The sequence below is a fragment of the Pteropus vampyrus genome, unplaced genomic scaffold (genome assembly GCF_000151845.1).
Source record: "Pteropus vampyrus isolate Shadow unplaced genomic scaffold, Pvam_2.0 Scaffold116, whole genome shotgun sequence".
NCBI lineage: Eukaryota > Metazoa > Chordata > Mammalia > Chiroptera > Pteropodidae > Pteropus > Pteropus vampyrus.
The window spans coordinates 4,299,974-4,327,010 of record NW_011888897.1 but is presented as its reverse complement, the minus strand read 5'-3'; the positions used below and the strand labels follow the sequence as shown (position 1 = coordinate 4,327,010).

Here is a 27,037-nt window from a genome sequence, read left to right as displayed (position 1 = left end):
TTTTAGTTCTGAAATTTCTGTTTGGTTTCTTTCTATAATTTGTCTCTTTATTGCTATTCTCATTTTTTTTTCACACATTGTTATCCTGATTTTCTTTAGTTTTTTATTCTTGGTTTTCTTTAGTTCTTTCAGCATATTTAGGACACTTGATTTGACCTCTTTGACTACTAATTTCATATTCTGAGCTTCTTCAGGATTGGTTTCCGTCATGCTTTTTTTCATGTGAATGGCCATGCTTTCCTGTTTATTTGTGTGCCTTGTAATTTTTTTTGAGACCTGGATGTCATGTGGTAACTCTGGAAACCAGATTTTCCTAATCCATTGGTGTTTCACGGTGATTGAGGGCTATTGCCATCCATCTGTGATTTTCCCAGACTATTTTTGCAGATATGTATTTCTGGTTGTGTATGGTCACTGAAGTTTATATTCCATTATTTTTGTAGTCAGCTCGTGACCTGACATATTTTTAAAAATATCTGACTCAACAACAAAAAAACATTATTATCACTATATCTCCCAATAGATGCTGTCACAGGAAACCCCTATAGTCCGAAAGAGCCTAAAGGAAGGCTAGTGTCTCCATCTGTCCCATTCTCACAAGAGATCTGCCAGACTGACTAAAATGTGCAACCCTTATTCCCAATTTTTTGATGTCAGTGTTCCCCACTGTGTGCCCCGGCACCAGCCAGCTGCTCTTAAGAATGCAGGTTGCTGTCTCCATTGCTGGGACAGAGTTGAGTAATGGGCACTGTTGAATGGTTTGTACGTGTGGTTCTCCTATCAAAATCAATGGCCTCTCACCTTCAGCAAGCACTCCCCTGGTTGTTTGTAAGTGGCCATCAGGTTCCAGAGTTCCGAGATAGTTGATTCTGGTCGTTTTTTCCAGTTTACTGGTTGTTTTTGGTGAAGGAACCAACCCCAGTAGCTTTCTACTATGACATTTTCCTTCTCAAGTGTCATAATAGCCTTATATTATCTTTCTAATGTGGTTTTTATGAAAAGAGGAAAATCCTTGGTAGGTTTCTTTTTTCTGGTTTGTGTGTTTTAGTATTTATACTATCAAAGGAAAATAGTCACCCTTAGATATCAATACAAAAGATTAAGATATTTAAGTGTTTGGGGGGAAAAATACCTATAATCATGATTGAAATTTTAATTCAGTGTTCTGTCAGTATTTTGCACAATAACTGTTTTATGCAAATAAGAAATTTGTCTCTAGTGAAGAAAATTATTTGTTTATGATAGTTATTCCTCATTAAGTGTGGGTGGCTTAAGTGTCCTAAAGAGCATTGTTAGATATTTGTCATTTAATTTTGTGGGAAAAATAATAAAAAATTTGCTTACAGGTCACTTAATGAATTTACTTCATTTAGAATAGATTTAATTTAAAGCCATTATCACTGCAGAAAATGTTATAAAGAAATAAAACTATATTTATAGTGATATCATATTGCTCTACTTGGTATTTCGAAAAGATTGACAACAGCACTGTTAAGTGGAAAAGTACTAGTCTACCATTTCAGTAGTGGATTTTAATCTACACTTTAAAATACTCAGTTTGTTATACATGTAAAGTTTGCTTCTTCATCTGAAGAAAAGTCATTTAGGCATTTAAAAAACAATCTTTAGCTTTTTCTTCAACTTCAGCTATACACAAGAAATTGTTTTATGACTATTTCAAAAACATACTCTAATAAATTCTAATATTAGAAAATTTCGAATTATAAGGTAAATTTCTTATTGGAAGTACCAAATAAGAAATTGGAAGTACCAAAAGGGCCACAATATGACACCATTTATACAGGTAAATACTCATAGTAGAGGATCTGGTTTGCGAGTGTTTACAGCTTTACAGCTGTTGTCTTTAAAAAAGAAAAAGTGTGCATATGTATGTGTGTGCTTCACATTCCTAGGGCCAAACTCAGTTGACATTCCAGAATGATTATCTATATTCTGTAAGTAAATAGAATAGTTACATTTTCAGGATTTTAAAAAAAAAAAAATGAAAAATTTTCTTAATTGTACAGTATGATAGTTCCAGATCAAGTTTAGCTCCAGATGACTTTCTTTTAAGCATTTGTGGTTAGGAACTGATTTTGAACATTTTCAGCTATATATATGTATGTGCGTGTGTGTATATATATACGTATGTATGTATGTGGAGAGTTTTATGCTGTCTTTTCAGTATCATTTATTGCCCTTTTTCCTTTTTAAATTTGATCTAGCTACAAAAAAGAAAAAAGAAAACTGGAGGTTTTTTGACAACTAGAAAACCATAAGTTTTGCATTATACATAGATATATATTTGAATGAGTATGTATGAAATATGTATATATAAGTTGTGTGAGTTAAAAAAGATAAAGGACTAGAGAGAGGGTCAGGATCAGGAAAGAGACCTCTGAAGAGTGACATTTATGCTGAAATTTGAGCATTTATAATAATTTACTATGTAGTTTAGTCTTTAAAATATTAAAACAACAATTATGGAGTTTTGTTTAGGGCTTATTTTAAATTACAGTATGTTTAACTTTAAAGTGAAAATAGCTTTTTCATTGGCATGAATTAAATATAAAAGTAAAAATTTGGCATCCATAAATTATATTGTCAGCATTATTAATCTATCTTAATGTTTATGAAAATGATAGTATAGAGATTTTAACAATCGCAAATAAAAGTTTTTGCTAAACTAGATAAAATATTTCAATCAAATTCTTGAGGATTTTGATTTTAATAAATCAGAAATTTAGTACTGCTTTATTACAATACGGTAAAGATTAATTTACATTAAATCTATAGTAAATAGTAATTTTTACTTCTCAAAAAGTTTTTATTGTAGCATATATGTTTATATCCTCAGCTAATGAGGGAAGTAGACATGCATAATTCTACTTAAATATAAATAGAAATGTTAAGAAATCTGTTTGATTTGGGGATATTTTTTCTTTAATAATCTAAGCTGTGACAATGAAACTCTTTAACATCTATTTACTGATCATTATGACTTAAGAGTTTACAATTCTGCCATGAAAGATAAATATAGAACCTTTTTGAAGGTATAGTTTTATTTAAAAATTTTGTGATAAAGCCTAGCTCTATAATGAAGTGCTTTTTTCTTTCTAGGTAATATGAGTTAGAAATGTCTTTCTTGTTCCTGACAATAGAAAATGCATGTAGTTTGCTATTTTATAGACGAGAATTTTCTTCACTCTTGATGCACAATAAGTACAGTGCATGCTGTTTTGAGTTATAATTGCATAGAATGTCTTATAATGTACTGTTCAAATGTTGTATGAAGAAAAGTTTAAGACTTATGTGATCTTTTTTCATACTCACTTAAAACCACTGAGATCTACTTGATGCTCTATACCAGCATTGTCCAATAGAAATACACTGCAAATTCTTTATATTTAATTTTAAAATATTTTGCAGGCATATAAAAAGTGAAATTAATTTAATAATAGATTTTACTTAAATGTATCTAGAATGTTTTTTAATCGTTTTATCCATATAACAATGAATTATTTTTACATTCTTTTAAAATACTAAGTTTTTAAAGCCCAGTGTGTATTTTGCATTTATAGCACAAAGCAGTTTGGTCTGACCACTTTTGAAGTGGTCAAAATGGAGTTACTTTATTATGTGAATTAATTATTTTCTTGAAGGAGAGTTGTTGGGGTTTCCCAAGACCACCATTAGGCTTGATGATTTGCTAGAAGGATACAGATTAGAGGAAAGCTGTTAAACTCACGGTTATAATTTATTATAGTGAAAAGATGAGATAAAATCAGCAGGGGGACAGGTTGTATAGGATGGAATGCAAGAAAAACCATGTGCGAGTTTTCAGTTATCCTCTTCTAGTGTAGTTGCATGGACAATGCTTCATTTTTCCAGCCACCTTATATGACAGTGTATGTAAAGTGTCAACCAGGGAGGCTTACTTGAGTCTCGGTGTCCAGGGTTTTTATTGGGAGTTAGTACAAAGGCATAGAAGTACCCACATGATTGCTTTTAGCTAGTCTTTCTCAGCTTCTCTTATCTTTCCTTTTCCCAAAGGTCAGACTGACCCACTGTGGCCCAAAACCCCAGGCATACAAAAACGGGCATTTACCTTATGTTACGTTGTTAACAAATCATCTGGTGTAGCCTAAGATCTCAGGTCTATAGAGAGGTATCAGGGCAGGATATTCCAAGAGCTCAGAGATTATCTCCCAGGAGGCGGTCCTGGCTAGTCCTTTGGAATGTGCAGAGTTTGAGCCTCCAAACTTAAAGAGTTATCTCTTTACTGCACAGAGTAATTCTGGAGCCTTACAAAGGAAGGGTCTAGTATGAATTCTTACAGAAACAAAAGGGTAGATGAAATTGGAAACAGCTCAGTTCCCTTTAAATATCTAATATGTTTAAACAAATGGCATGGATTACTGTCAAGGTAGATCTATATAAAGGCAGACTCTGAGAAGTAAAGAGCCTAGCATTTAGGACAATGCTGCAGTTACAGGTTTCTTAGTTGGAATAAACTCTTACAGTTGACTGACTGCCTTCTATAAATTCACTTTGCTTAGCGAAATACATATATTCCAATTCTTATCTAAACCTCCATTTCCGCCTATGATGGAACAACTTGTATCTGACTGAGGCTTCTGCCGAGAACTACTTGGAAAGCTAGTGAAAAAAATTAGTTTGGAGGCATTGTGCAGTTTCTGAGTCAGTCAAGACTTGAGGAGTCAAGATTCAGAAGAGAAGGGAGGTAGGCATATTCTGCGCTTGGTTTCCTCTTGAGACATTTTCCAACTTGTAGGCTATTTTGGATAAGGATATAAAAGCTGAGCAGTGTGTAAGAGAAGAGCAAGAAGTTGAGTGTAGCTTTCAATAGTTTGATTTTCTTGTTGTTCTGTTCCTACTTTTGCAGTTGAAATTCTTTGAAGGGCCACACCATAAGAGTGGAAACAAACCACACGTAGACCAGTCTTTACAGTATCTGAAATCAAGTCTCAAGCTAGCTCAGTCCCTGATTGGATTGAGGTGCTCTGTTCCTATTCTGTTTGCCAGTAAAAAGTAAATCCTCTCTAGAAGAAGGTAACTTCATCCAGAACCTCTGTATTTTTCCATGTTTTTTATGCAGTCATTCTCATACAATGTATAGCTTTCAATAAAATACTAGGTATACTAAAGCCTAACAGAAAAATCAACAATAAAAACAAGTTATGTAGATTATCCATAGGTTATGCAGACTCCAGATTACAGATAGCAGTTTAAAATACTGTATCTGACCTATTCATGAAAATAGATGACAAAATGGAGAATTTCATGAGAACTGGAATCAAATAGAAATTTTAGAACTGAAAAATATAGTAACTGAAATTAAGAACACAATAGATAGGGTTAACTGCAGATCGAATGTAGCTAAAAAGAGGATTAGTCAACTGTAAGATAAATTAGAAAATATTCAGCAACATCAGTTTGTTTTTTTGGTGTTACGGTCAAACGAAGTTAAGAGATAGGAGCTTTTAAATATCTCACTAAAGTATAGCTCTCGTTTTTAAGCGTGTAGATGAAAGGGTCCTTATTAGACTGTAGTTACAAATTTTGCTATTTTAATGTGTATGTGGTTTTTATATTTATGTTATAGTAATCTTGTTTTTTAAATAAGTATGTAGTATGGAGCTGGTAAATATATTATCATCACTTATAAATTTGTACTTGATACCCTTCCCCCGGGCTTTGAGCAAACAAAAAATATTCATAACTATATCTTATGGAGAGTTCACTTGTTCATAGCACTCAGATGCTTAGAATAGTCTTAGAATGAGAAAATAAGCAAAATACTTACAGATTCAAAATAGATATCCATAACTATATGGTAAAATATGTATTTCAACATAGAGGAGTTACAAGGCCCTGACTCTTAGTTGGGCTAATGGTTATAGTATGCTTGGTAATCTGGTAAACTAGCTCATCACAAGTAAGAAATAGTAAATTAGAAAAGAAGTTATAGGTAAATTATTGAGGATTTGTTTTGGTAGCAGATACCTTATTTGATCATATCTAAGACTCCACTATGAATTATACCATTGGTGTATGTACCACTAAAATAAAAGAAGGTTGTCAATTATATTTCAACATCTCATTAATTGTGAGATACGTCCTGATTTTGGAGATATTAAAATGTGGAGGGAAAGGTAAAAAGGTAAATCCTAGTTTTAAATCTTAGTTCTATAATTTGTTTGTTTGACTTCAGTCAGGGAACATCTTTGAGCCTGTTTGCTTATTTGTGAAAATGGAATATGTAGTCTAATCTTCAGAGTTAGGAAGGCTAAATGAATTAAGAGATATGAAAGTGTCTAGTATGGAGTAGGCATTTGATACCAGTTAATTTGGCTTTCATTTCTTCCTTCTAAAGCTTGGCATTTTTATAATAGGAAGAGACTCCTGATAACTGGCCAAGGGAAAAACAAAACAAAAATCCAATATATTGGCTAAATAAGAACTTAAGAAATAAAATTCCTATTTAATAAATTGTCAAACATCATTCGTTATTCTCTTCCCTACCCTCTTTACCTCTCCTATCCCCTCAGTTATATCTAAAGATATCACTGGTTCCAATGTAACGATTGGTTATTTATAATGATAGAGCCTACACACCAAAATAGTATTGATATTTTCACTGTATTGGTTTTTAAAACACATTTTAGGAAAATTTCCTACTTTTCTAAATTTAATTTTGATGCCAACATATCAATCTTTAGGTTATAAAATTCCTGCTTGTCTTAGCATTAATCAGAGTGAGTGGATCTTTTGGGGGTTGAATTTTGTGATGTTTGGCAGAAATGGGAATTCCTCATTATATTTCCGTTTTGAACATTCTTAGTAAACCCTGAACAATATTTGTCTTGAGCTGTAAAGTATTCATTCCTTTAATTTTGTGTTCATCCTGTTCTGTTCTTTCAGGATTTTTCAAGTCACAGTCAATCGATAGGATGAAAAAATTTAAGAGAAGGCTATCCCTCACGCTTCGAGGAAGCCAGACTATTGATGAATCATTGTCTGAACTGGCTGAACAAATGACTATTGAAGAAAATAGCAGCAAAGATAATGGTAAATATTTGGGAGATGGGGAAAGGAGAAAAGTTGCTTCCTACTTTTGATTACAGTATAAATAGAATGTGAATTTACTTTCCTGATTAGTGCTAATAACTTCCTTTTGTTTATTTCTCCATCTGGGTCGTTCGTTCTTAGGAAACATAAGACTACACAACTTGCTTGCTTACTGGAATGTTCCACTCTTACTCAACAGTATTGCTATACGGTAGTCTCTAACCCTGATGAATTCTCTTATCCCATTTATCCATTTTCACTGGCTCTTAAATAAGAATACTTTGTATAGAATTATCTTAGTTGTTAAGTAACTGTTTAAAATTAACATTTAAATGTTGTGTTATTCTTATAACTTGTAAGTTAATACAGCTTAAAAGTGCATAGTAAATTTGTGAAATTCCTTTTTGAGGCTTCACCACAGTTTTATGACATCATATATATGCATGTTGACAATCCATATAGAGGACAAGTTTTCTCACATGAGTGAATCTTACTATTTTCTTATTTCATATTTACTGCAAAATCTCATAGTATTGAGAGCACTTATAGAAGATAAGCATATAATGTTTCACACATTTGACAGTACTTTTTACAATGTGAAGTAGCACGCAGATGGTGTAAAATAAAAAGAGCTTGTTAAATTGAATGGATCAAAATACAAAATCCTGATGAAATTTATGGAATAAGACTATATATTCAAAACTGAAATAGCCCTAGGGATGTCATAATAATAACCAGAAAGAAGCTTACAGGAATGGCTGCCAGTGTGTCATGATGTATAGATTCTTTGGCAAGCCTTCCTTGTCTGTGCCTGAAATTCTTCTGTTAGGGATTTGTGGCAGTGGGTGAATGCATGAATACCCCTACCCTGTCCAGCTGAATGCAAATGCCCTTGTTGTGAGAGACAGTGGGATAGTGGAAAGGGCTCTGGACTTTTAAGTTAAAACTCATGGGTTGGAATTTAGATACACTAACATACTTAAACACTTATTAGTTGTATGACTGGGTAAATAATTTACTCTACCCAAGATTTAGTTTATCTCTTTTCCTCAGAAAGGTTATTATCAAGGTTATATGGCTTTTTGTAATGTAGAAGAGGAGACATGGATGATTTCTTTAGAAACTTTAAAATAATTTGAATATAATTTATATGTAGGAGAGAAACTTTTGCATTCGGGTCAAATCTCAAAGATGATTTTATCATATCTTTTATTCTTCTTGCCAAGAGCATAATTCTTCATTCTCTTTCAGACCCCTCCCCTTTGAATTCTTGGTATTAATTAAACACAGTGTGTTCGTTCTTTGGTTGAAGAGCCTTGCTAGCTATTTGTCAATGATGTTCAAGAGTAAAATAAGCATAGTATATATTTTGATGTGTGGTTTCTGGGCTACATTCCTAATGGGTATTTGACAGCAAGATAAACCTCTCCTTTTAAAAGAAAGAATGTGAGTCAAAGAAAATGTATATACTTTTTGGAGAGCTAATTAATATTTTAGATTAATTGGATATTTTGCAGAATATTTTAGTGTTGACTCTTAAAACTTGCTTAATTTATAACTAATGGTGAAATGTTGAAAAATATTTTTTCAAGTAGCACATATTGTTTTACTTTATTGAAACTTTCTTTTATTATAAAGTAATTTATTTAATTCTTTTATTATAAAGTAACTCTAACAGGTAGTAAAGAAGGAAAATAGGAACTCTTTTGGGCTTTCTCTTAACCTGAGTTACTTGAAATAATACTAAAAAATGATGTCATACTAGACATTGATTCTTCTTGAGTTGAGGAGATTGCTGGCAGCATAGGCTCTCTGAATTATAATCTGCTATGGCTGATTCCCTACGTGTAATAGCACATAAGTTCCAGGTTTGACAAAGATACTATACCTTTTAGGTCATCTATCAGTGCCTGATAGCTGGTTCTAACATATTCTTTCTTAATGGAGTTTGTCTTAGAGCATGAAAAGCTCCCTAAGGTAGGTGACACGCACAGTCCACATCTGAACATGGTTTAATGAATGAGAAGTGGTAGATTATACTTTTCAAATGATTTCACAGATGATATAACCAGTTTGTGAAGCAAGAGATCTGTCTAACAGTCATATAGTGGCAATGCTAGCTTAGGGAGGAGAAAGAATATACTATATAATTTCCCTAAGTAAATTGCTTTTGAACCAATTTTTGATCTGCTGTGGCTTGTTCAGTCACGTTCATGAGCACAATCTTGTTACCCTTGGGTTTTACATAGGCAAGTGACTCATGCATATTCTAGGACCAGTTGAATGGGGAAGTTAATGCATATGGGGATAATACTCTAAACATCTTGAAAAAACTATAATGTGTATGATGCATTTGGTTACATGTGCATATATACTCTCACTCATAGATACTGTACCTCCATCCAAATAGAATTTGATGTACTGTCTTTCTCATTTTGATAATTGAGTCATATTTTGAAGGCTTTACCTCAGTCATAAATGTATAATATAATTACAATTCACATTAAATTGCCTGTCTACTGTGTTTTGTACATTGATAGGTAGATTGAACCCAGGGAAAGAGGAATCTCAAATTTATACTTAGTATGTTAAAAATAAGTTGACAGTTTGCAAGCTTGGTTAATTTAAGCATATTGGCCTTAACTCAATATAGGTTTTCCTAAATATGAAATGAAATTTTTGTATGAATTATAAAAATTTTTAATTAAAATGTAAGAAATTTTGTTTTTAAAGTATCTTCAAGGAAAAAAATGCTGAGCACATCAGATCTTTTTAGTAACTGAGAAGACATTAAATATTTAACTTTTTTAAAAAACTGTCAAAATTAATTTATATTATTTCTCAAAAGTTGAAAATAATAAAATTACCATATGACCCAGCAATTCCATTCCAAGACATATACCCAAAAGAATTGAAAAAAGTATTCAAACAAAATTTTGTACATAAATGTTTATATTCATAGCAGAGCTATTCACATTGGCCAAAAGGTGGAAACAACCCAAATGTCCATCAACAGATGAATATATAAACAAAATGTGACATATTCCTATAATGGATTATTCAGCCACAAAGAGGAGTGAAGTACTGATACATGCTACAATGTGAATGAACCTTGAAAACTGAAAGGAGCCAGACCCAAAAGGTCACATATTCTGTGATTCCATTAATGTGAAAATCCAGAGTAGGTAAATCTATAATGACAGAAATCAGATTAGTGATTTTCAAAGACTCAGTAGAGGAAGGAATGGATAGTGACTGCTTAATGGGTATAGGGTCTTCTCTGGTAGTGATGAAAATATTTTGGAACTAGATAAAAGTGATGGTTGCACAACACTGTAAATGTACCAAATGCCACTGAGTTGTGCACTTTAAAATGCTTAGTGTTATGCTCTGTGAATTTCATCTCAATAAAACTTAGCATATCTGAGAAATACTTTTTCCTCAGAGATCTTGATTTTCTTGATAGAAGTCTTAATACTATTTTAGACATCACAGAAAGTTATGATATTTCAGGATCTTGTCTCTTAATAGCCTTGAACTTAATTTTTTTTTGTAATGAGAAGGTGTATTGAAATTATTGAATTTGATGAGGAAGGATAGGTGACAACTTAAAATATGAGATACAGATCTCAGTTTTACTTATAGAAAGGTAAAAATAATGTTTTGTAATACATATAGTATTTGGGGCTTCCAATGCAGCTCCAACAAAAGTTACTTCTTTTGACACAACTAAAATTCTTCACCCAAGAAAATCAACTTCATCTTCATGTTCTCAGGAGGTATAATAAAACAAATGTAACAAAATGTCACTTCACAATTATTTAGGATCTGAAGTAACCCCAAAAGGTAGAGATTGAAATGGTCTCTCTTTCCAGATATTCCAGTTGTTTGTCCTTATTCCTCCATCTCTGCATGAGGTCAGTTTACCATGTTATTTGGAGTCAACAAGACTAGTTTTATGGATATTAGCAGCCTTTTTTCTTCCAGGTTTTTTCCTTCTCTTGCTGGTCTGATAGGTAATAGCATTCACAGTTAGTTTTTAACAGTAGTGGATGACACACAGGGGATTGTTAAGTAGTACTAACTCCTACCAATAGTGCAAGGTCCATGAGAGGATGTGGTTGAAAGCACAGACTTCATTGGATGTATGTTGAGTCTGGTATAGGATCAAGTTAATAATAGTGTTTAAAAGAGCAGGATTGGGAACCAGAAATGAGTAAGGCTATGGGGTGGGCTAAAAAATCACATGTTCCTGATGATAGTAGTTCACTGAATTAGAAGATCCAGATAAATACGATGCCAGATAAATTTCTCAGTGGAATCATGATTGCCATGCTTCTGTGTTAAAAATCATTGGAAATCCTTAGTTGGACCTAATTACTTCATTGAATAAGATTTACTACAGTTTTTCATATAGATTTCCATTACTTTAAAAAAATATATTGTAAAATAAACATAACCTATAACTTATTATTGCAACCATTTTGAAGTATACAATTTTAGTGGCATTAAGTACTTTCGCATTGTTGTGCCACCATCACCACTGTCCAGCTCCAGAACTTCTTCGTCATTCCAAACTGAAACTCTGTACCCAGTAAACAATAACTCATTATCCTCTCCCCTCAGCCCCTAGTAACCACTATTCTACTTCCTGTCTGTGAATGTAAGTGGAATCATACAATACTTGCCCTTTTGTGTCTGATTTATTTCATTTCACATAATGTCTTAAAAGTTTCCATTATTTTTTAAAATACAGTATTATCTTATTGGACTTTCTAGATAATTGCTGTCACATCTTGAAATGTTAGAACGTTTTATGATTTTCTCATGCTCCCCATTCTCTTCTCTATATACTCTCCTTTGGTGACCTCATCTACACCTGTGATTTCAGCTACTATGTATATGCTGACTACACCTAAATCTGTATCTCTGGTCAGGATTTCTATCTGGATCACTAGATTCTATTTTAAATGCCTATTTGGCTTCTGCATATAAGTGTTTAGTAGAAATCTCAAACATAATATAACCAAACCAGAATTCTTGATTTTCTTTCTCCCAAATTTGCTTCTACTCGTTTTCCTCAGTTAACCTAAACAATTTAAAGCTCAAAATCCAGGAATTATCCTTAATTCTTTTCTCTCCTTTACCTTTCCGTTTTCCCCTTCTCCCTTCTGCCATTCCAGCTTGCTGTATATTTACTATGGAAATAACTTTTAAGACTCACTATTAATGATAGCCATTTATATATTTGATATGTGATTCCAATTGTCCTTTCACACATCATATTTTATATATTTTCAACAGTCTGCTGGAGTTAAAAATATTCTTTGGATAGATGTTTTTAATATGGGTGGGAGAGTATGTGTGAAAGTAATTTTGCAGCCATGTCTGCTGGCCTCTTGGCTCTGCTTTTGCAATGTATCCTATATCTGCCTGCTTCTCTCAGAGCATTTTCGTCCAGGCCACCATTTTTAATTGCTTAGGGTACTGTAATAGTCTTCTTCTGTTTTCCTTCCATTGATTCTCTATCATCTGTTCTCCAACAGCAACCAGAGTGATGTTTAAAATTTTTTTTATTTATGATAATTATAGATTCAAAAGAAGTTGTAAAGATAGTACAGAGAGGTACCTTGCGCCTCTTAGTTCCCCCCTTTGATTATGTCTTCCGTAGCTATAGAATATTGTCAATCCCAGGAAATTAACATTGGAATAAAGCGTGAGTATAGTTCTGTCATTTTATCACATGTGTAGATTTGTGTAACTACTGCTGTAATCAGAATAAAGAGCTATTCCATTGTCACAGAGATCCCTCATGCTACCCCTTTATAGTCATCCCTACCTCCCACTGTCCCTTACTTCTCAGAGTGATATTTTTAAGATATGAGTCAGATCATGTTACTACATACTTCAAAGCTGCCATAATTGCTTCCAGCCCCAGAATAAAATTCAAACTTTTATGATAATGTACAAACCTGCTTATATCTCTGACCTCAATAACACCTTCCCCCCCAAATTATGTACTGCAGCTACACTTGCCTTCTTTCTGTACCTCTAAAACTGTGGTTCTCGATGTGTGATCTCTGTACCCAGCAACATCAGCATCACCTTAGATCTGTCAGAGATGCAAATATTTGGATTCTGTGCCAGACTTGCTAAATCAGGAAGTCTAGGGGTGGGGCCTAGCAATCTATGTTTTAATCTTGAAAGGTGTTTCTGAAACATGCTAAGGTTTGAGGACCACTGCTTTAACAAGACAAACTCTGCCATGTGTTAGCTTTTGCAGTAGCTTTTCTCTCTGGAATATCTTATAACCCACCACTCCCTCATCTTCTCATGACTGGCTCTTGTATTCATATCTCTGTTAAAAATACCTCTGCAGAGAGAACTTTACTCAATAGCCAGTGTCAAAAAGCTACTCATTTGTTTTCTATCATATATCTTTAAATTTTTACATATTGCCTGTCATCTGATATATATATTTTTTTATTAGTTTCTTATCTGTCTTTCCCTCCATTCAATTTTATAGTCTCAAAGAGTAGAGCCTTGTTTGTTTTGTTCACCTCCTGACGCCCAAGGCCTGTAGTAGTGCTTGTCAAATAGTAGGCACAGAACAGATATCCCCTGAATAATTTAAGGTACTTATGATCTCCATATTTTTTAGCTATATTGTCCAGGACTATAAACCTATATTCCTTAGGATAGCTTTATAGAGCAGCTAAAACAAATGTCTATAGGCAGAATACTTATATATTTTATTATGAGTCCAGATATGGAATATGATAACCTAGAAAGAAAATTTTTCTTATGTGTTCTAGCCTGTTATATTTTTAAATAATTTCTGCTTGGTTTTAGGTCTGTGATTTAAAAAACGATATTAAAAATCTCAAATTTTGGGTAATAAATTTCAGAACCTCTGCATTGATCTATACTTAAGTACTTCTGTTTCATTTACTAACTGACATACCTTTTTGAATGTCAAGCAAATAGGGATATAAGTCCCTTTCAGCCAGGACCATATTTTTTATATTCTACAGCATGCCTAATCATAAGGCATGTATGAGGCAGTCAGTAGATGTAGGACTATGGAAACAATCTTGAGATATATTAAAATAAGCAAATGAATCAAAAATCTATGGGCTGTTAGTTTTGTGATTGCTAACCAGTTTTGATTATATAAGATGGATAATAAGTTACTAGACCAATTTCAAATATTAAAGTATTTTCTATAAATATTTTTTCATAGAAATTATTTTAATTATAGTACTTTGTATAGATATGAGGTTAAGAAATGAGGTTAAATGTAATGGTCTCTATTATAATCTTTTGTTTTGTTTTCTGTTTTGCTTTCTTTATTCTTCTCATGTGATCCTGGATCTTGGACTGTTAATGGATGCTTTTTGGATACCGTGAATCACAGAGCCTATTGTGAAGAATGGCAGGCCTCCAACTTCTCACAGTATGCATTCCTTCCTCCACCAGTACACAGGGTCCTTCAAGAAGCCCCCATTGCGGAGACCACATAGTGTTATTGGAGGAAGCCTTGGCTCCTTCATGCCGATGCCCAGAAATGGAAGCAGATTAGGTAATTTAATTATTTGTCTTTTTTTTTTTTCCCCCAACTTTCTGAGTGTATATAGGTCATATATATAGCTGCCAGGTTTTTAGGTGTATGGAAGTCGGCTAGTTTTTATTATCTGATTTGTCCTGTAAGATAAAAATCAAGTTGAGAATAAGAGAGAGTAGAAAGATGTAAGGTTCTAGAGAGGTAGTAGTGCTGACACTACAAAAGGGGTAACCTTTAAAAACCAGTTGACCAGGAAGAACACAAAACCCTTAAGAGGTGGATGCAAGGTTTCAAGATATGGCAGCTTGAGATGGTGCTTAATTTAGGGTCCTACCCTAGTAACTCCAGATTATCACCATATGATGGCCCAGTACAATAGTTACTAAATATGAATATCACCCAAGTTGTTATGTCACTATGCCATTTTAATATCCAGGGAAAATATATGTCTGCAGAGTTCTGTGTATTTCTCTGGTCTTTTTTTGATGGTGTTTTATTTGTTATGTTTTGATTTTAAAATAACTTTTTAAGCATAATTGTTTTATAGTCTTATAACATAATTATATTTACTGAAGTTTCCAAGGGTTTTACTCTGCCACTTGCTTTATCTGTTTACACTTGCTATGGTAGATTATTTCTTCATGTGTTTTGTTAATTTGGGGAATATGAGTTTATCTACAGTGGGATTTTATCTATGGGAAATGTATGTAGCCTTTATCCCTATGGGGGTAACTCTACAGAATGGTGTGTTGGAGTTGGCTCACACTGGTTCATGAGTTTTAATTGTTAAATTTTCAGGAATTTTGCAAGTTGGTGGTTGAACATAGCCATTATTAAAATTTATATAAAATTACAATTAAGCTAAATTAAAAACAAAGGTAATGAATACTTAAACGTAATTATTTTCTGATTATTTTATTATACTTTATTATTACCAGAGCTTTGGGGGTTATTTATTTCTATTGTATCTGTATAGTCAAAATATTATGTAATGTACACATTTCTTTCCAACTGCATATTAAATGATGTTGTGTTGGTAGTTTGAAGTTGACATGAAGTATTTACCCCACACAAATTGGAAAACACTTTAGATTAGGGCTTGATTTATTATTTTAGTAGTTGTGTAGACCAGGAGTTGACAGACTTTTTCTGTAAAGGGCTAGATAGTAAATTTTTCAGGTGGGCCACTTATGGTCTCTGTTGCATATTCTTTTTTTTTAAAGTGACACTTTAAAAATCCAAAAACCACCTTTAGTTCAGGAGTCATACAAACACAGGTCATGTTTGCTGACCCTAGGTCTAAAGAGCGATGTCGAAAATGTTAGTAATGCAGATTAAATTTAAAAGTGCATTTTGTCTGTAGCTGTCACATTGTGAATTAATATAACACAAAAATTGAGCAATTTGAGAAGTAAATATTCTTCTAATACTCAAAAACTATTACTTGATTCAGCACAGTGACAGAGTGAAGTTTTGACATAAGCCTTCATTGTTTCGCTTTTGTCTTATTAATGGAAATGAAAATACCAACTGATATTCATGTCGGAACTGCACTTGTTTGTTTGACATGGGCACTTTCTTGGTTAAGTCAGAGGGTACACAAGTATTTATTTATAGTCTGAGGTTAATGTGCTATTTCGTAGTCCTGGTGCAGTAGAGTAGATTCGTTTTTTAAGTCTGCCCTTTACTCAGGATGTAGCACTTTGCGAGTCTTGTGCCTTTTTGTAGGAAGCTCTCGCTTGCAACTCATCTTTTATCCTAGAGTGGCGTCTAAACCCAAGCACTTTCTTAACAGAGATCAGCAGCCCCTCTCAAGAAAGTGACAGTCAATTTATTTATGCATAACAGCTTTGGATTTTCAATTCCCTGTCTTTGCTTCTTAGGTATTATGCATACATTCTTACAAACCCAGCTATACATTTTAAAGTATTATTATCTTTTATTCAGCATTTCCTTGAGAAAGAAAGATTTTTAGATTTTGTCACACTTTAAAGGTGTGACAGAAAAGAATAGTTGGCCTTTGATGTTCAGTATCAGGTCAGGAATCAGTCTCTGATCCATCGACTTTTACTTCCAAGTTAATTTTTTGTTCGGATAATCAGTTTAAAATTTCTCCAGAAATTTCTGTACTGGAAGTATATTCTCAAATTATATTTTGATCTATTAAAAACCATTGCCATTTGCAACTCTTTATCAATGCAAATAAGAATTTTCTCAACAACATAAGACAAAATATAGAAATGTATGAATTCTAAGACCGATTTGATGAGATCCTTGAGTTTAATTTTTGTTAAACAGTTCTCATATTTTTATAAGCAAACGTTTATGAAAGTTCAAATTTATAGTTTTAAATACTATTTTTTGTTTTATATATTATTGCATATCACATTTCATTTGGGTAGGGGAGTCCCATTTATCTAGTCTGTTCCTTCAGTTTTAGTTAATATTCAATTCATTGGAATATTCGTTGAGCACTAAATACCAAGGACTTTGTTAAGTTCTGGGAATGCAAAAGTGAATAAGCCAAATTCTATCCCCAAAGATCTCAAAACTTAGTATAAAATCATGTGAACCAAAAAATGCTCTTCAGTGCAGTAGGTACAGTAGGTGTGGGCACAGTAATCATCTGTGTCTGAGAATAGAAAACACTTTACTGAGTGATGACACATGAGCATAGGTTTGAAGAATAGGTTTGATAAAGTAGGGGAAAGACATCTCTTACGGATAAGACAAAAAGTATGTTAAAGCACTGCAACATGAAACAATATGATGCTTTTTGGAGAATGAATAATTGTATAAAGAGGACTAGTGACAAAAGATATGTTTGAGATCTGGCATTTGTTTCTAGTGGGCTACTCTTGCTAGATAAATTAGAGGATGATTGACAAATGCAGATATACAAGCAGGTGTACAAGTTTGTTTTTCATATTCCCAGATGGAATTAATCTCCCTCCCCTCTACTTCCATTTAACTTTTATCCCTATTTTTAAAAAATACCGTAGTCTACCTTGTATTGTATTTTAAATATGTTTTTGCCCCCAGCAGATTCAGTGAATAATTTTTGAATTATTATTGTTTTAATTTTAACACTGGGGGAAAAGGTATCTACATTAGCAGTTTTTAAAGTTTTTTAAAAATATTCAAAGAACTAGCTCATTTGGCTGTAGATCCAATGGTACATTATTTAATGGAAAGAATACTAAACTAATTGAAGGCAAATGACCAGGTTTTTGTTTTAGTTCTACTTCTAAGCTGTGTGACCTTTGAAAGTCATTTAATCTTTCAAGGTCTCAGTTCCCAGAGCTGGAAAATGAAAGAACTGACTAATCCTTGTTGTTATTTCCAGTCTATAATTTTATTATTCAATCTTGATAATAACTTGAATGTTTATTTTTTTAGTTTTTTTATGATTGAGAATATAAAAAGATTTCTTACTACTGTTTTAAGACATATGACTTATGTTTTGATCTATTAACTGCACACCTCTGCTACCCAGAATGTACAGAACTTTTTGTGTTCCAATTTTTTTATGCGTTGGCTGTCTACATCTTATCTGTAGTGTTATTAAATTACGTGACAGAATATAATATATTTCTCATAAAATGTTTTAATTTTTGATGCAGATATCGTTCATGAAAATCTAAAAATGGGATCAGATGGTGAGAGTGACCAAGCTTCTGGGACATCATCTGATGAAGTCCAATCACCCACAGGTGTTTGCCTTAGAAATCGTATACATAGACGGATCTCAATGGAGGTAACCATTTAAAAACTATAAATGTCCCTATGTGTATGTGTGCATGTGTATGATACACCATGTATATATCAGACTAAATGCCTATTGAAAATTTTCATGAAGGCAAATGAAACTTGTAAGAAAATTGTTTCTTTGCATTAATGTAAAGTAGCTTTGTGAATATTTCCTTTTTCTAATTATTACCTCAAGGCAAGTATATGTTAATTATATTTAACATTTTGCAAAACACTATGTAGGTTCTCTGTAAGGGAAACACAAATTTTCAAAAATTCTGGAAAGCAGGATGATATTAGCAAAGTCTTTTTAGAAAATATGATTTTAATTATATTTTTGAGATTCAATATATGCTTTATATTTTATAAGTATTTCAAATTTCAAAACATATGCATAAAACACCAGATTTCTTTTTTTGCTTTACGTTATAAACATGGGTATCACTTCCTTTGTGGTTCATTATAACTAATCTCTGTAGTACACACAAGTTATTTCTCCATATGAGAGAATGAAGACCTATTTCTTTTTCTTTGTCAATGTTATTTATAACCTTGAGGACAGAAGTTGATTATGAATGTTATTATTTCAGTATATACTATAGATTAAAATAGTTTTCTCAAAAAAAATTGAGCATGTTTTAAAATAAGAGTGTTGTTAACTTCTTCCAGTGCTGTTGAGTTGAGATAATGATGATTAGGATATGTGTTCCATTGGTTGATTACATTTTCACTGATAAAAGATTACCTCTGAATCAGTTAAGGAAAACAATGTTTCCTAAATGATTAAATAACATTTTCATCTTTTAAGATCAACTTGATATCTGTTCATATCACTGTAAAACTTACATCACAATAACAGTAAAAATAATACTCCTGTTTTTCTTTATCATATATATGATTTTCTTTATTATATGATTAAAAGTTTTATTGTTAAGATCTATATCTAGACTTTCTCATTCTTCCATTGAGCTATATTTATTTCTTTCCCCAAAGGTTACACAGTCTTGATTATATTCCTTTTATTTTATATTTTAGTATCCAGAAAGGCTTCTTTCTCAGCAGCCCCCTACACACACTCTAATTTGCTTTAGAATATTTTTGTATATTTGTTTATTCTTCTAGATAAATTTTAAATGTTTCATTCCAAGAATAATCTTATTGTGATTTGTTTGGGGTTATGTAAAATATAAAACTAATACGGGAGAACAATTATCTTTTCATTATTTAATCTTACCATTTGAAAACATGGTATAATTTCTGTACTTAAGTCATATATCTCTCAACCGTTTATACAATTCCTATACTTCTCAATTTTATTTCATGATTTAGTTAATATTATAAAAGGGATTTTTATAGAATTTGTTTCTTGGTTTGATAATTTAAGCAAGATTTCCTTTCAGGTTTCTTTCAGTTCTAATTCTATAATTAAATGAAATGGAAATGCCTTTTACTTACTTCTTTCCATTGACTTAGCAATAATAAAATATTTCAGTTGTCTTACTGTGTTGCATACAAAATCATATGATATCTCCTTGGTTAGTTAATTTAAGCAAATCACATTTTGTGGTAGTTTTGCTTATTCCTACTATATGACATGTCAAGGTAAATTCCGTGTCTAATTTACCAATGAAAGGAGTTCAGAAATAACCTGTGTTGTCTACTTTGCTTAGAGGTCAGCATGTTTGCATTATCACTAAGAAAAAATATATTGGAGCCCATGAATCCAAAAGTCAAATGCCCTTATATTTTCTGTTTGTAGTTATCTATAAAAATTTTTTTTTTTAAGGATTTAAATAAGCGGTTATCGCTACCTGCGGATATCAGAATACCTGACGGATATCTTGAAAAGTTGCAGATAAACAGTCCACCATTTGATCAACCAATGAGCCGAAGGTCTCGTAGAGCTTCCTTAGTAAGTTTTTAGTCTCCTTTGCCTATGCCATCAGATGCACTTTGTTTGATTTTTCTGGGTGTGAGCATTTTATATTTAATTTTTAAATAGCTAAATTTTATTACATTTACTTCTAGGTTTTATTGTTTCCCATTCTTAAACGTTTAAAGATGCATGTTAGAATAAGATTTAAGCTGTGTTCTATTTTATTTTGGGTAAGTTTTATTGCTATATGGTAGATGTACAGAATATGTACTAGACATATTAATATATATGAATATATATTAGATATACAGAAAAGTACATAATCCATAATTGTACAGCTCAGTGAAGTTTTGAAGTTAACAAACCTATATAATTAGTACCTAGATCAATAAAAGAAAATTCCAGAAATCCAGAAACTCTCTCCTGCCACCTCTCTGTTTACTTAGCCGTTATCTCTGCCTTCTAATGCCAAAGATTAGTTTTACCTATATGTTTTCCACTGTTTTGATTATGTTTATAGTATGTTTTAATATCTGAAAAGACTTTTTAAAATTCTCATTTACATGCATATTCTTAATTTTAAAATGCTTTAGATATTCTATTTCTGATGATTTTATTTAAACTTTTAAAATTCTATAATTATGAATATATAAATTATTAAAATACATTTAATAGAAATATATAATAATGTGTATTCAAGTTTTTATATATATTATACAACCTGCATCCTAATATGTTTAGAAATGTACAATATATATTCTTTTTGTGGTTGGCTTCTTTACTCAATGTTATGCTTATGTTTTATCTAGGTTGTTTCATGTAGTTATAGTTCATTTGTTCTTATTACATGGTGTTTCATGTATAAGTATACTATACTTTATCTAGTCTTCTGTTTATGGACATTTATTTGGGTTGTTTTTAGTTTTTGGCTATTAGCAGATAGATTTATATATTCTGTCACCATTTCTATACATGTGTTTTGGTTAATGTATGTAGGCATTTCTATTGGGTGCATACCTAGGACTGGAATTGTTGGATAAGATTATATGCATATGTTCAGCTTTCCTAGATAATGTCAAAACAGTTTCTAAAGTGGTTGTACCAATTCACATTTCATTACCAGTACATGATAGTTCTAGTTGCTCTACTTGCCAATTGTTGATATTGTACCTTTAAAAAAATCTTTTTAACTTTTCTGGCGTTATCTCACTGTGGTTTTATTTTGCATTTTCCCAATGACTAAGTTGAACACTTTTTAAAAAATGTTTATTTATGTTTATTGGCCATTAAGATAGACTCTTTTATGAAATAACTGCTCAGGGCTCAGGTCTACTGTCTCTTTTCTGTTGGATTTTCTGCCTTTTTCTTGCTGATTTATGGGAATTCTTTATACATTCTGTCTAAACACCTGTCAGTTATATGTCTTGCAGATATCTTCTAGCATGTAATAATCAACCCAGCACTGTTTTTTGAAAGGGCAGGGCAGCTTTCCCTGTTGCAGTATCACCTTGACATAAATTCAGGTGATTGTGTATGTGAGGGTCTCATATGGATGGTTATAGTCCTATAGCAGAGGTACATATAGAGTATTGTGAGATAACAAAAGACATAGCAAGTAAAATGTCTTTGCACATCACAGGCTCTAGAAGATGGGTAGGACTTTGTCAGGTTGATAATAGGTAGAAGAGTTCTAAGCGGAGGAAACTTCAGGATTAAAACCCAAAGGTATGAATGTAGTTGTCATTGTAACTGATATGAATGGTAAATGTGGAATAATATTAAAGAGTAGTAGGGTTTGAAAGGATAGGATGGATCCAGACCAAAAAGCCTGAAATATCAGGCCAAGGAGTCTGGACTTTATTTCATGTAATAGAAAGACCTAAAATGTATTTATTTAAACAAAGACTGACATTACATTTTTGTTTTAAACAATAGCTTTAGGAAAAGTGTAAATGATGAAGTAGAAAGAGAGACTAGAGACAAGGAGATGAATAGGAATTTATTCAAAATGAGGGATGATGTACAGTCATGTGAAAATGGAAAGTAGGACACGGATCCTACGGACCATGTAGAGATAAGACAGGCAGGACCTGGTACCCAATTGGACTTTGCATCTGAGGAAAGAACAATCGATGAGGATTCCTGGGTTGCTAGCAGTTGCTACATCTCCTTTTTATATATTATATCATGGAATGTTTTTATCCACCAAAAATTTCCGGTTTGGGTTATATATTCTAAAGAATAAAATTACTTTATGCTCTATACAATATGAGGACATTGTTATTTGACATTCACCTATATACAGAAAGGTAAAAGTGTAATGCCAATTTGATTTTGGTATAGGTTTCTCATCATCATGGTTTTGCATCACTGCCTAAGACATTTTTATTCAAATAACTTTGTCATTTGATTACTGGTTAAAAGTGTCCTTTGGCTGTCACTTTTTATCAAAAATTGGTACTTAGGATAAATTTTGGAGTTATTAAATGTCCAGATTGGGACTAAACATATGATTTAATTATTACCATGTAATTCTTAAAGCTATCATGTAAGAACTATATTTTTCAGTCTACATGAAATTAAACAGTGCCCTCTAATGAATGCTAAGTGACTGAAGTTTTTATTGTGGTTGGGTGTTCCTAGCTACCTACCTTGTTTTTTGATTGGAAATGGCTTATAGATTTCAGATTAATCATACCAGCTGTGTTTTGGTTTCTGTCAATGCATCCCTTTCATTATTCATCAGGGTTTCTTTTGAAATATATTAGAATATTATTCTTCAATACCCTAGGTTTATGTATGAAGGGGCTGGTTAGGAAGTGGATAGAAAGGAGATGGGAAAAGAAAAATATTCTTTACATGTGTTAGGGCTTATGTTTCTATAGATAATATACATTTTGTCTGAAAAATAGTTTTTCAAAATATGAAATTTTAGTTGTCTTTCTAAAAGCAAAAAATTTTATGTTTTCATTATTTTCAATAGTGTCGTATAGTAAGAGTAGTAAAAATAACGTAAATCCTTTGCGTAGGAATTAAGAAACAAGTCACAGAATTCATTTTTGGTAGAGAAAGACATACAATAGGGCTAACTGGTTCTTCTATAACTTTATGATTGTCAACCTTCAAATGGACCCTCAGTATTGTTGGCTACCCTACTGTCTTTTTCTGGTTAACTCTTCCCCTCACACTCTAAGCAGATAATCTCTTCTGCTACATGATAAGGGAGAGATAAGGCACTAACCAGAACTCCCTTATTTCCTGAATAACAAATGTGCTTATCTACCTATGCCTGTACTCATTCTATTCTTTCCTTCTGAGGAATCATCCTTTTTCCTATCCCATCTCCTCAGGATGCTTAGAGTATTTGTTATCCCTCAAATATACTTATGTATATTCAGTCTTCCTCTCTCAACCGAATCCTTCCCATTGACTTTTTATTTAAATAAACCTTTAATTTTATAATAGTTTTAGATTTACAGAAAAATTTAAAGATACTATAGAGAGTTCCCATATACCACATACCCAGTTACCCCTATTATTAACATTTTACATTACTTGAGCACATTTGTCACAACTAAGGAACCAAAATTAGTACTATTAACTCCACACTTCATTCAAATGTCCCTAGTTTTTCACTAAGGTTCTTTCTTGTCCCAGGATCCCACTAGGAAACCATATTACATTTAGTCATCATATCTCATGTTAAAGGTATTGGTTATTGATTGAATTGGTGAAGTGCTATTTATGTTCATGATAGTTGATAAGAAGTGGAATATTCTCTTAATATATTTATACACAAACTAGAAGGAAAGCCCATATGCAGTTAGTCAAGATTCTTTCGAGCATTGTTGCAATTATAATGATGGCAAAGCCAGTAGAAGTTTTGTGAGATTGTTAAGTACAATTTCAAACTGAAAACCCATATATATGAAAACTTATCTCATTATATGGAAATTACAGGTTATACACATTTTAAGAATCTGCTTCCTCCTAAACAATGAGTATTGGATTCCTTATTCATGGCTTTACTGGTATAGAGCATATGTGGTCCTTCCTGTTTCTAAAATTAGGTGAGAAAACAGGGTATCAAGTCCTGATCTCTTTTCAGAAATAATAATATATTTATTCAAATAACTTTGTCATGGTTATTTGTAGGTGTGGAAGTGAGGTTCAAAGTCTGCCTACAGATTAATTTACCTTTGGTATATTATTTACAGGATTAAACTAATATCATCATGATGGTACATCACAGCAGTTTTTCTAAGGCAAAATAAGCAAGTAGAAGAGAGGTTCTCAGTCTCTTTTCTGCTCCCCACATATCTTAAGAACATATTTCTGTCAATAACAGTAACTCAGTAATTCTCACATGAGGTAAATGGGTGTTTGAAAAAAATCTCCTTTTGTCCTGAGCATTTCTTATATACGCATTCACTTTTAGAATGGCATTTTTAGAACTTTTGCACATACTTTACATGTTTTGAAACTCAGTTAGAATTGCACTGCCAGCATGTTAATACATCATTACAGCTGTCATACAATGATTATGATGCCAGGGCCAAAGTAATCAAGAAATCTCCCATGATGTTCAGTATCATTTATAAGTTACACTGAATTACAGGAAGGCTATTTTAAATCATAATTTATTTTGGATTTTTTTAATGTACTTATGCTATAAGAGCCATCTGAACAGGAATTTGCTAGGGACTGCCAAAAAGTTGTCAAGTATCCTCTTAGATTAGTGAAGTATCAGAAAAAATTATCTTCATTTGTTTAGAATGCAGAATTAAAGGGGTGTTTATATTATGTTAAAATATAAAGCTTAGCATTTTATTCCTTTAGTTATTTCTGTTTTTATGAAACTTTTAAACTATTCTGAAATAATCTAAGGTGGAATTCAATCTAGATTGTCAACTCATGAAAGCAGGAATCATATCTGTCTTCTATACTGTATCCCTAGTACCTAGCACTGTCCTTGGTCAGATGTTGAATAAATAAGCTTTGTACTCTGTCCTCTGAATAATTTCTATAGGAGAGCATAGCAACAAGCTAGTCATTATATCTATTGTTAATCTTGTCATGTTCATCAGATAAAAATGAGCCAAATTTTCTAAAACTTCCATTTAAAGATTCACTAATATTTGGATGTAATTATTAAATCAGTAAGGTTAAAAATTATTAAAATGGGTGGTGAAGTAGTTATGGTTTTACTCTTTGAATTAGTTTCTGACAATTTACTAGTAAAACTACCTTTTGTCTGAATTCTCTGCCTACCTACCTGGGTGGAATTCAGTTATGCTGTTTATTCTATAGATCATTTATTAAATTTAACTTCATAATTACAGTACAGTAATTATTTCCTTTTTTAAAAATAGATTCAGCATATTTTATTTTAATTAGCTTTTTTTTTTTTTAAACTTTCGTTAGCATTTACTACCAGGCCATCAGTTTTTGTTTCTTCAGTTTCTTCTGGGATATCTTTTTCTCCCATGCAGCCTCTTCCGATTTAGGAACAATCTGCTCTTTGTCAGTGAGGATCATCTCAGTGTGGCAGGGAGAGCTGAGGTAGGGGTTAATCATCCACGAGCTCTGTAAGTCCTGTGCCACATCTCGGGAGCTTTGTTCATCTGGATGTGCTCAATGACCAGAGAATCCACATCTAAACCCTTACTTAAGTTCAGTGTTACTTTCTGCATTTTTAATCACATGCAGCGAAAATTCACTACTCTTTTTGGGCCACAGACCCTGCCTCCAGCGCCACTCTTTGGCCTGGGCACACCTACCAACTCCACCATTGTAACAACGGAATGGCACACGTTTCTTCTGTAAAGTGACATCCTTTGGACACATTGTGGTTTTTCTGATAAGCATACCCTCAATGGCCTGGGTAGTTTCACGAGTGTTCTTAAAGTGAACATAAAGATTTGAACCTCTCAATTTGCATGATTTTCTGGACCAAATGAATAGCAAACAATTTTCAGAGGTCCCCTTAGCCAGCTTACAGGAAAAGCTCAGCATATTTTAATGAACTCATTAAATTTCATTCTCTGAAAGGTGACTTTTTGTAATGGTCATTTTTGATGCATATCTTACAGTTTATTCCTTATATACTTTATAGAATAACAGTAAAATCTATAACATTTTTACCTTTAGAGTCTTGAATTTGTGGTCTACTTACATATTCTTTAAAGCAGACCTCAGTGTTTTTGTCATAGCCACCATTGGACCAAAGTGTATTTGATGTTTTAAGGGAGTGCTAGAGTTTATTCACTTAAGGTCAAAGAATGAATAAGATAACATTCCAATTCCTGATCAGAAAAGGTTTCTAGCTTGCAGTCATATGTTTCTTTGTGCTTCTCATTGTTATACTTGATGGCATTTTTATTTTTTTAAAAAACATTCATTGTTATGTTCATACTAGTTTCCATTCTCAATATAGTTTTTTTCCTTCATAAAATATATAACACAACACTTAAAATTTATAGTGAAAATGAAATAGTTCCATATTTGTGAATTTGAGCACCTAAATTCCAGAGATACATGTAGGAAAATAAACATATTCTGTCGTAGTTTGTGTAATCTTGGCAGTTAGCCCTTTTTTTTAGTAAGTTATTTAAGATCATGTGTAAATGGACTATAAAAATCATTTAACTAAAAGATTATTCAGAATCAGGCTTTTATGTATTAGGTGGTGGGCTGTTTGCCATATTTCATGTATTAAAGTTAAAACTCCATTTATTTTTGGAAAGTGTTGTCTA

General features: G+C 32.4%; 1 protein-coding gene across 2 annotated transcripts in view; it reads left to right on the top strand.

Moving 5' to 3' along the window:
- CDK17 (cyclin dependent kinase 17) overlaps nt 1-27,037 on the top strand; it is an 80,170-nt gene that overhangs the window by 34,503 nt on the left and 18,630 nt on the right. For both annotated transcript variants that reach the window (XM_011365922.2, XM_023533980.1), the window contains 4 exons: nt 6,946-7,092; nt 14,510-14,674; nt 18,280-18,413; nt 20,193-20,318. In XM_011365922.2, coding sequence (XP_011364224.1) covers nt 6,975-7,092; nt 14,510-14,674; nt 18,280-18,413; nt 20,193-20,318 — 543 coding nt within the window. In that variant the 5' untranslated portion in view covers nt 6,946-6,974. Of the gene's footprint in view, nt 1-6,945; nt 7,093-14,509; nt 14,675-18,279; nt 18,414-20,192; nt 20,319-27,037 lie in introns of those variants that run through there.